Below are 11,972 nucleotides of genomic sequence, written 5' to 3'. Positions count from 1 at the left end.
TTCCTTTTGTCTTCCAAGAAATAAATAAATAAATAAGAAAGAAAAAAAAAAAGAAAAAGGTGGGTTGTAGATCTCGTACGTAGTTGTATCAGATTTTAATCTTGCAGGAGGTAGTGGATTGGCCAATAAATAAATAAATAAATATATTTTCTAGAATTGTTGGCATCAAGATTCAGGACCACATTAAGTTTGGTTTTTGTTTTTGTTCTTTGTTTATTTATTATTATTTTTTGGGGAAGAATTGCTTATCAAAGAATAGAATTAGTAAATAAAACTAAAAGATATTCTATCGTAAAAAGGGTAGTGCACCCAAACCCATCATAATTCAAATTCAGGACCTTTGTTTTGATACGATGTTAAATCACCACTAGTTTAAAAGTTTAGTATTTGATTAAATGATTAAATTTACCTCTTACTATTAGTTTAAGCTTTTAGGACAGATATGAATATTTTATGGCTCCAAGGGAGCCCTATAAGGTGAAAATCTCATGTACTGTTCTGTAACAGCGATGATAACAATGATATTATCACCTGCTATGATTATCTAACAGTTTAAATACAGTTAATATAGCTGAGGCTCAATCAAAATATGATTTTTGGGGGTGGAATTTGTGGCGTCAACCTATAGGTTTATCGTTTTTATAATTTCTTCCCCTATTAGAATGCGAGAGATTACCTTTTGATTTACTAGAAGCAGAAGAAGAATTAGTAGTAGGTTATCAAACGGAATATTCGAGTAACATAAAAATGGAAATAATTTTAATTTGTTTGTTAATATATTTTGATTGTCTCTAAAGAAATAATAATAATAAAAAAAAGCTAGGTTAAAAAGTGTTGCCAAACGAGCCGTATTTGCAGGGACAAAGTTTCATGTAAATGTTTTGGGTATGAGGAAGAGCACACGCAGCTGTGGTGATCAATCTACTGAGAACAAGGCCTTGGTTAGTTGAATCACAAGCTTCTATCTAACCATTTAAGCGTGACAATTGAGGGGTGGCCTTAGCAAGGGCTTATCTTAAAGCATATTCATCATAAATTTCTGACAAAAAAAAAAATAATAATAATAATTTTTTTTAAAAAAAAAAAAAAAAAAAAAATCAATGTAAGAAGAAATCGAGAGCTTCCAAGTCAATGACTTCACCGTTTATTTATTGTATTCTCGACCTTACATTAACTAAAATCATATAAGAAATGCATTCAATTAATTGGAACCCATTGTCTCAAACATTAATAAATTACCTATTCATATCAAAGCTTTTATTTTTTTTATTTTTTGGTTTATCCGATGTTGTTGCAATAATCAAAATTAATTTTGAATTAATGGTCCAAATCAGAAGTATAATTGGCAATTATGTATTCTGACGTTGACGGATCCAAACCCACTTAAATGCGAAGCAACATTGGAGGGTCAATATAGCATCATGGTAGAGAGAAAAATAAATAAATAAAGAAGGTGTACGTAGTAGTGGGCACATGGGATCTATATATATATATATATTGGGCTACAAAAAGATGTGGTTCCTGTGAAGTGAAGTTGATGGTAAGTGAGAAAGGGACGTGCTTTAAATTAAGAAAAGATGGATTAGTTAGTTTCTTTTATAACTCTTAAAACCCCTTGTGGACACTGGGACACAATTCAATCATTCAGACTATTCAGTGCATGTGGTCTTAGCCCTCGTTCGCTTTCACTATACGTGTTCCTCATCCTCTGTCTCTCAGCAATCAAGCAGCTTCTTCTTCTTCTTTTTTTTTTTCTTTCTTTTTTTTCTAATTATAAAAAAAAAATAAAAAAAAAAATAAAAATTCCATAAGCCACCTCAGCAGATATGATATTTCTTTCTTAAACTGTTGAACATAGTATATATATAGTACTCATAGCAGCTTTTCAATAACCTATTTTATTCTGTAAATAAAGAGATTTTTTTTTTTTTTTTTTTTTTGTAAAAAGAAATATAAATTATATCACATGGTTTATTTGATTTACAAATAGTTTATCGTGGTATCAAAATGAACTCAGCGGTCCCTGACGTAGGCCAATTTTTTTTTTTTTACCCCATACAATTAAATTTCGTCCACTGACTTAATTGATTTCGTTAGTGTGACACTGACTTGAATAAAAATTTACGAACACATGTCATAAAACTATCGGAATCTGTTAATTCTGTTGATGTAATTTGACTATAAGGAGTAAATTATTTTTTTGACATATCTTAGGGACCTTTGAATTCATTTTAATACCACAAAGAACTAATTGTAAATTAAGTAAACTATATGGACTAGTTTTCCTATTGTTTCCCTAAATATTGGGTATGTTACCCAATGCATTAGAGCATTCCTAGTAGCCTCACCAAAATAGTTTTTTAGCTATTTTAGTGAGCCAATTTGATGAAAATCCTAAAAAACCACTCCCAGCAGCCTCACTATTTTAACCAAAAAAATTTGATGACTAAAAGTACTAACCAAATTATAAGGCATTTTCACTCAACAACCCACTCACCAAATTTTGTTTCACCTTTCTCTCTCACATGATTAGCACACTTTTTTCCTTTTTTCTCTCATTTTCTTCTCTCATCTCCCATCTCTCACATGATAATGTCCTTATTTCATGGATATGAATGATTTTTTGTAAAAAAATTATATAGAAAAAAAAAATAAATATGAAAAAATTATTATTTAAATGGAATAGTGAATATTAACTAGTTAAAATGGTGAGGCTGTTGGAGGAATTTTAATAAAGTGGCTCACCAGAATAGAAAAAAGTAATTTTTAATTATTTTGGTGAGTAAAATTTGGTGAGGCTACTAGGAATGCTCTCAAAATAACTTCCTTATCTATTATTTTAAAACATAATATTTTACTCTCCTTTCTTTGCCTTTTATTAAGGTCTGTGTTGGGATTTTGTAAAAAATGTGAGAGTAAGTAGGAAAAATTTGTATTTTATAAAGAAATAATAATTTAATGATATATAGAAAGATAAGGAAAATTATTGTGGAATGTATTTGGATAAGGAACCAAAAAATTGTTTTGTAACCTAAATCTAAAGAAAATCAAAGGGACTGTTTTAGTTTTCTCTTTTCTGTTTTAATTGGAGACTGTTAAAATTTTGTAAAAAATTGTGAGGGTAAGTAGAAACTTGTATTTTGTAAAGAGATAATATTTTAATGGAATAAAAAAAAAAAAAAAAGATAAAGAAAGCTATTCGAAAATATATTTGAATATGAAAATAAAAATTAGTGTTTTTAACCTAAATTTGAAAAAATAAAATAAAATAAAATAAAATAAAAACTGGTGAGAAGTCTCAAGAATCAAGGTATTTCCTCGAACGTGTCACTGGGCCTCCATATTTATGTGATTACGAGATGTATCTCTATCCCGTATTCCCGTTTACGTAGGGATCACGGCGCCATATGGCCCATATTTCGGACGACGTGACTTTTGCTTCTGAAATTAAGCAAATTCAAGACAATTAGTAAAAAGAGAGGACCGACATTGGAGGCGGTGAATTCTGTCTCATAAAATTAGGAACAGTTATTAAATTCATCTTTCTAGTTTGTAGTTCCAACTTGTAATAAAATAAATCTACGTGGTTTCAAAGAATCGAAATAAACTTATTAGTTATGGGGGTATGCTTGGGGTTAGGTAACAAGTTGATCCATTTGTGCAAATTTTGATTTTTTTTTTTTTTTTATTTATCTATAGAGTTTATGAAATTACAAATTTATTATCAAATAAAAAATTATATATATATAAAAATGGATTGGTGTTGGGGTGGGGGTGGTTGGCTACCCCGTGATTGAATTTGAGGGTGGGCCTATAAGGGTGGTTTGGGCCACCCTAGAACCGATTGTTGGGGGTGGCCAAACCACCCCCTAAACCGGCCTTTTTGGATAAAGGTTTTGGAGTATTTGTAATTTTTAAAGCAACAAATAGAGAGATGTCACCTATGTAATTGATTTTCTTCTTCTTTGACCACTTTATTGGATGCTTTGGTTTTTCTTGATTTAGCCATGGAGAGAGACCTAGAGAGAGAGAGAGAGAGAGAGAGAGAGAATTAGCATAAACATTTATTGTTAGGGGCGGGGCGGATTTTTGCCCTTTTTGCCCTTACCCCGCATCCTTGTGGGTTGCAAAAATCGTACCTGTGAACTGCACAAAAAAGGAAAAATCCGTGTGGTACAGGATGACGCGAGGCGAGGGGTGCGGGGTGAGGCAGGTTTAATACTTATATTTAAAAACATGAGAAACCAAAGCTGATTTTCTCTGGAACCAAACAAGAAAATCAGATTCAAACAAATCACAAAAGTCAGATTCAAACAAATCACAAAAAAGGATTAGATGTCAGAGTGGAATCATTCAATACTGGTCTTGAAGCGAGCGTCGACGATCTTCCCCTCATTCCTGGTCTCCTCGTTAACCTTGATTTGGGGCTTCATGACATCCCCACAGGATCGACAACTCGGCGAGGCCCTATCAAGTTCTCTATGGTCATCTCTTCCCAAAGAAGAGATCAATGGGAAGAATTGAAGAAGAACGAAGGACTGAAAAAAGAACAAAGACCGAAGAAGAATGAACATTCTAGAGTTAGGTCGTAGATGGCGCAATGTGGAACTTATATTTAGGTTTTTTTTTTTTTTTTGTTTTAAGTTTTATGCGGTGCGGTGTGAGGTGAGGCAGGGCAAGTCCTCGATATTTTCCAAACTCCCCACTTGCGAACCGCACTGCACCGTATAGGTAAATCAAAAACAAACCGTGAACCGCACCTAAAACGTGGTTTGTTTCAAAAATAGGGGCGGGGCGGTTCGTTGGGTCCTGCACACCCCTAGTTATTGAAGTGTTGGTTCGGCCTTCCAACGGTTGGTTCTAAAGGTAGCCGATCGCCCCACCTAATCCATTTTTTTTTTCTTCTATTTTTTTTTTAAAAAAAATTTTTAATTTGAAGATAAATTTATAATTTCATACTGACTCTATAAAAAAATGACTGAAATATAGTCTGATAGACCCAAGAGGCACGACTCTGAAAAGGAATGCTGAATCCAAAATAAAGGCCGAGTAAAAAAAAAATTAGGGAAGCAGAAAAAAAAAAAAGGCATGACTCTATAATAAAGAATTAAGGAAACTAGCATATTGCTCTCTCCATAGTAGATGCTGGACATGCATCGGGGGGATGCTGGAGAAACCCCATGATCAATTGTGCAGAACAATTCTTCAACTACAGAGGACACCAGATGATCAAAAGGTCGTCTTTGTTTTCTTTTCCCTTGAAGGACGAATCAATGGTGGCAATGGCTACATAAGATGTACCAAGGGGACAGTACTACGGTTACTTGGGCGCGGTTCCAAAAAGAGATCCTCACGCCACATGGTTTGGCTTTACTGAGTTCGAGGACAACAACGGGGCCTTCACACGTATTTGCCAGAATAGTACCAAATTAATAGAGTTTGAGCGCTCAGTAAACAGAGTGTCTAGATGACCTTAAAAGGCCCTTGTAAAGCGCCCTAATTGAGTTGAAAGCTAACATTGCGTTCGAGGTTTGCATATTCAAACCCTACACTCTCCACAATTCTAAAATTATTGAGAATCCAAAAGAAATGAACAAATTTCTAGCCCCCATTTTACAATTTAAGGGATCTTGTCTATAATACACCACCTCCTTTTCCTCCGTCCTACAACCACCTCCCTCCCCCCACTTCACATTGGCACCACCACCATCTGCGACCCCAATCCTCCTACCACCACCATTACCACAACCGTTACTATCTCAATTTTCTGTGTTCTTAGTACAACCAAACACTTCAAAATTAGTTTTTAAAATGTCAACCACCAAACATCCTAATCATATTCAGAAAAATGTTTTAATATAAAAATATAATCTAAAGAAACAATTTTTTTTTTTTGATAAGTAATTGCAATTATATAAAAAAAAAAAACGCAAAGGGGCGCACCCTTATACACGGGAAGTATACAAGAGAACCCCTAACAGGGACGAACAGAGAATAAATTTAAAAATTCTACATAAGTAAAAGCACTCAAACTAAGATTGTGCGCTATCCAAAAATATAAAGTATTAAGCAACCGCTTCCGTAGCTCCACCATGGATGTCTCTACATCTTCAAACAGCCGAGCATTCCGCTCCCTCCAAATACACCACAGCAAGCATAAAGGAGCTAACCGCCAAGCCTCTATAGCATGACCACCCCCAAGCGCCCCCCCTAACTATTCAGCAACTCCAACACCGTACGTGGCATAACCCATTCAACCCCAAATAAAATAAGGACGTAGCTCTAAAGAGCCTGGGCGACCTCGCAGTGAAGCAACAAGTGATCAATAGACTTTTCACTCTTCTTATATAAATAACACCACTCAATTACTATCACCTTCCTCTTATGCAAGTTATCATGCGTTAATATTTTGCCCAAAGCAGCTGACCAAACGAAGAAGGCCACCCTTGTTGGAGCCTTAACACGCCAAATATTTTTCCAAGGGAAATACGGGACAAATGGGCCATCTTTCCTAATAAGCTCTTTGTAGAAGGATCTCACCTCAAATAAACCTTTTTTAGAGGGATTCCACACTAACCTGTCACCCTCCCCATGTCGAGCTGAACTGGAGTATAGACGATCGAAGAAAGAAAGGACCATATCCAACTCCCAATCTTGGATTTGTCGCGTGAAGAGAACATTCCACTGAGTAGCACCATTATGTACCACCAAATTATCTTCTACCGTCGCGTCTTTATTCCTTGCTATACTAAAAAGAGCTGGAAAGCATTGCTTCAAGGATCTATCCTCACACCACCAATCTTGCCAAAAACTAATATTTGATCCATTCCCCAGTTCAAAACGAACAAAATTACGAAATTCCTCCCACCCCCTCCTTATATGTTTCCATACACCTACTTCAAATGAACTCGAAGCCTCTTTCGAACACCACACCCCCCCCTCCCCCCCTCCTTTAAGCTCTCAAATTTGGCATCAATCACCAAACGCCATAAAGCCTCTCTCTTCCTACCATATCTCCACAACCACTTACCCAAAAGAGCTCGATTGAACCGAATGAAATTGTGAACTCCCAACCCACCTGTATGCAAAGGTGTGCAAATCTTGTTCCAATTAACTAGATGAAATTTGGTCTCGTCACTAATGCCACCCCAAAGAAAATCCTTTCGAATTTTATCAAGACGATTAGCCACCCTCACTGGAATAGGAAACAATGATAAATAATACGTGGGGATGTTGGAGAGCGTACTATTAATAAGAGTCAATCGGGCACCCTTCGACAAATACATTCGCTTCCAACCCGCCAACCTCCTTTCTATTTTCTCAATAACACCATTCCAAATAGAGGTGGACTTATAAGAAGCACCCAACGGCAAACCCAAATAAGTCATAGGCAAAGAAGCAACCCGACATCCAAGAAGATTAACCAGCCTTTCGACATCCTCTACTCCACCAATAGGAACAACTTCTGATTTTGTTTAGGAACAAAAATTCATACCTTGCACATTATCTTTCGTGATTTTTTAAATATTTGTTTCTTTCTTTCTTTCCTTTATGAGGCTATGGATAGAGGGCAGAAAAGTTCAAAAAGAAATGAAGATAGACATCAATGCTCTGCATACACGGATACCCCAAGACCGATGTACACTCCAAATGTTGTAGAAGGCACAATTTCATCAAACACATAAAACACGACCACCCAAAACCATGCTGATATATGCTACTATACAGTCTATACTTCCCATACTGGGGCCAAACCACCATTGTTCTAGTCCAAGCCAAGCTTCTTCCTTAAGTCCACCACAAGCCCATAAACCTTCTTCTGGTCAGGAAGAGTCTTGGCGACACTCTCCTTCTGCATGCACCTCTTAACCCATGTCATAATCTTGGGGAACTCCGCCTCCATGCTGAAGTTGCCAAAACTCTCATAAACATAGAACCAGCTGTACAAAGTGACGAGTGCAATGTCGACAAACCCAAATGTTTCTCCCCCAAAGTAAGGCTTGTCACCAAGCTCCCCCTCCAGTATCTTGAAGGTTTCAAAGTACTCCTTCTTTGCTGCCTCTTGCTCCTCCCCTTTTGTGGTCCATACCCTCCTTGTAACACTCTGCACCTGCATTTTGCACTCACGTACATTGTATCACCACACTCCCAAATAGGTTATACAAAAGTCAAGAATAAACCAGTTTAATTAAACTCCATAACAAAATCAACGTAGAAAATCTGAAGGATCTTAATCAATTCAAAAGGCAAACACGAAGCATTGATTTTCTATTTTTTGTTCTCTGTATTTCTTTTATATGTCTTTCTTTTTGGCCGTAAAGGGGTCAAGAACTTGAAAGTTGGTCGAAATTGCATGAGCAGATGGAAGAGATAAAGATTAAAGAGTATTGAGTTATCCTTCAATTTCCAATATTTCTTCATTTCTTGAGAATCTGGAAAGAAAAACTCTAGTAAGAAAAGTGGACCTTAAAAGGTGGTCCAGCGACCACTATTTTTTGGTTTTTGTTTCTTTTATATCATTCCAACCATTACCAACCACTTGGAATGAAACTCTTACCGTACCATCATGAGATAGTTGTAGGATAAAAATATGATTTCTGACATTATTATAAAAAAAAAAAGTAAACAAAAGAAACAAAAAGCCAAAAAAAAAAAAAGTGGTCACCTTTTAATGTGGTTGGCTACCCCTAAGGGGCAGTGTTTGGTTGGGGTAGTCCAACCATCCCATCACCCGGTCGCCCTTTAACCCTTTTATATATATATATATCCTCAAATTTTAGCCAAATTTTAGCTAAAAATTATACTTTTGTTACTTTAACTACTCACTTTTAAAAAGCATCAAAATTCAAACTCTCTAAATAGTAAATATTTCTCTACTTTAACAAAGATTTTTTATTTTTTATTTTTTTATTGGGTTTAGAGCAACCACTTCCAACCATTTCACTGGTTATATTTCTGAGATTCTGCACAAAATTAACAAATCTAGAATACATTATGAATAAAGAACCGATTTTCTGAACTGCAAACATTTTATAATAAAAATCCTTTAGGGCTGTTTTCATTGCATATAACAAGTTCATCTTCCAGTATCTCATCTTCTCCTCCCAAACTAGAACTACCTAGTCTACCTATGACTTTTTGCCAATAACATACACGCTTCTAATTCATTCCATCCTAAAAATGCATCCACCCACTCATGTAATGAGCACACTTACATTGATCAGGTAAAATAAATTTTTTTTTGTTGGATGTATATTTGGTAAAAGAATCTAAACAAGAGATAAATGATTGAATGAACTCATTCCATTTATCAGAAATTACAGAACTCATTCCATCCATCCATCCCAAATGCATGGGAACAAAATCAGTAGGTAACACTCAGTTCGATCATGTTCACAAATAGCAAGCAATACCCACATGAAAGACTCAATCTTTCATGCTAAAAAACTCAATACCAAGCTGGAAAAACGAATCTTTGAAGCAGAAAAAGAATACCCAGCTGAAAAAATTAAATCTTTGCCAAAAAAAATTTGAAATTTTCCATACAAAAGTCGTTACCGGTGTAGCTGAAGTGCAAATCAGCAATGAAAGACCTGGGGTATGTGAATTCTATGTTCTATATAATAATAATAATAATAAAACTTGATAGTTTTCTTGAAAGAAATATTGCGGATCTAACCAAATAACCTCTTGGGACAAGAATCCTCTCAATGAAAACCCAGAGATTAAACAACAAAATAAAATATTGGAGTTCCTTTGAACTAATATTTTGGGTTTAGTTTCATGCTTCAAGAAATAAAAATAAAAATCAAACTTCAACGAAAAAATGCTCAAGTTCATTCAAATTGGTCAAACAAATCAAACCGTAAAATAAACTAAAACAGCATAAAGAAAAGGAAGAAAGGATATTGCATTTGCAGCGATGTACCTTCGCATCAATGAAATCAGCCCAGAACCTGGCCTGAGCTCTCTGGTAAGGATCAGCGGGCAGCAACGGAGAGCTGTCGTTCCAGACCTCGTCTATGTACTGAACGATGATGAGGGACTCGCATACCGGTTTCCCGTTGTGGATGAGAACCGGGATCTTCTTGTGAACCGGGTTCATCTTGAGAAGCAGGTCGCTCTTGTTCCTCAGGTCCTCCTCCTTGTACTCGTACTTGATCCCCTTCTCAGCCAGCGCGATCCTCACCCTCATCCCAAAACTGCTGACCCAGGTATCCAGCAAAACCACCTCGTTCGCCATAGTCAAACAACCGAAAAAGATCGAAGCAACTTGGGAGGCTAAGAAAAGTGAGATAGAGCAACCGACAAATATGTGGAAGTGGAACAGTCCTCGGACTAGGAGCTGAGCATGCCAAGTCTCCATTTATCGGGATAATTACCTTTTTTTTTTTTTTTTTTTTCATGAACTATTAGCTTATGTCATTTTGCCTTCACAAACTATCACTTCGACCAAAAGAGAGCATCAAACTAACATTTTTACACATTTTAGCCCATTCCGTCAGGAATCCCGTTAACTTGGATGGAATATGCAATTTTTTACCGTTAATTTTGATTTAAAGACCAAAATGCCCTCTACAGTAATTAATAAAAAAATATTAAAAAAAAAAAAAAAACTAAAGGAAAAGGGGTAGCCTGCCAGCCACCCCCTGGGGTGGCTCCGGCCACCTCTGGGGTGGCTCACGGCCCACCCCGGCCTAAGGGGTGGCAGCGAGCCACCCCCAAAGGTGTCTTCGGCCACCTTTGGGGTGGCTCGCGGCCCACCTTGGCCTAAGGGATGGCCGCGAGCCACCCCAGAGGTGGTCGGAGCCACCTTTAGGGGTGGCTCGCGGGCCACCCACAACCTCTGGGGTGGCCATGCGGCCACCCCTTAGGCCGCGGTGGGCTGCGAGCCACCTCTGGGGGTGGCTCGCAGGCTACCCGGCCACCTCAGGGGGTGACTGCCGCCAACCCCTTTTCCTTTATTTTTTTTTTTAAGATGAGGATATTTATGTCATTTTTGAAATTGAGTTAGGGCATTTAAGTCTTTGCATGAATTAGACTGACGGAAGGGGGCAAAGTGCGTAAAAATGGTAGTTTAATGCTCTCTTTTGGTCGAAGTGGTAGTTCGTGTGGGGCAAAATGACACAGGCCGGTAGTTCATGGAAGAAAAAGGTAATTACCCCTTATTTATTTATTATGTATGAAAGGTTTCTGCACATCTAGATATAGCAATTATCCCAAAGGGTGACCCACTGCCAATAATTCCATCCATCTACATTTAAAGATTCCCCGAATGATCCGTCATTAATAAAGGAGACGATCCTATTCCCCTTAAATTGTGGTCACCATTAAAGTTTGCATAAATATCAATCCTACGGCCTATCTCTTCTTTCGACCCTCGGGATTATTATTTTATTTTTTAGGGCTAAATACTCTTTTAGTATATGAGTTTTGACAACTTTATTTTTTGATACATAAGTTTCAATTCGTATTACAGATAGTACTTGAATTTTGAAAAAAAGACGAATTTGGTATCTCCGTCTATTTTTCCGTCCAATATTTAACAATATGCCACGTGTCAACCTCTCAGAGGTTGACACGTGGCACAATATAAAAAAATAAAAATAAAAATATTCAAGAATTATTTTAAATACAAACACATCCAAAGAAGAGATGGGAAGAACTGAAGAAGAACCAAAGAATTGAAGAAGAACAGTTAGGGAGAATATTGGCCTCCTCGGGTAACAAGTCCAACCCGAACACCAGGCCCATTGGGTCCACCCGACCAGGTCAAAACGGTTCAAGGGTAATTAATCTATCCAAACCTGTCAAGATCATTAGGGCCTAACCGGTTCAACTGACTCGACTACCCGACCCAAGTACCTAGTGACACCTACGCCCACGTATATCTCGGGATTACTCGGGATCTAAGGGACATAACGCACGATACAAAACTAGATCGTGCACCCGAAGCTTCACGAAGGACATGT

General features: G+C 37.0%; 1 protein-coding gene across 1 annotated transcript; it reads right to left on the bottom strand.

Moving 5' to 3' along the window:
• Positions 1-7,573: 7,573 nt before the first annotated feature.
• On the bottom strand, positions 7,574-10,353 carry LOC133868238 (probable glutathione S-transferase). Its single transcript, XM_062305056.1, has 2 exons — positions 9,929-10,353; positions 7,574-8,110 (listed from the first exon to the last, which is right to left on the bottom strand). The coding sequence occupies exons 1-2, from the start codon at positions 10,241-10,243 to the stop codon at positions 7,766-7,768; spliced, it is 660 nt and encodes a 219-aa protein (XP_062161040.1). The 5' UTR covers positions 10,244-10,353; the 3' UTR covers positions 7,574-7,765.
• Positions 10,354-11,972: the final 1,619 nt, after the last annotated feature.

The sequence above is a fragment of the Alnus glutinosa genome, chromosome 5 (assembly GCF_958979055.1).
Source record: "Alnus glutinosa chromosome 5, dhAlnGlut1.1, whole genome shotgun sequence".
In the NCBI taxonomy this organism is placed as follows: domain Eukaryota; kingdom Viridiplantae; phylum Streptophyta; class Magnoliopsida; order Fagales; family Betulaceae; genus Alnus; species Alnus glutinosa.
This window is presented reverse-complemented; position numbering and strand designations above follow the sequence as displayed.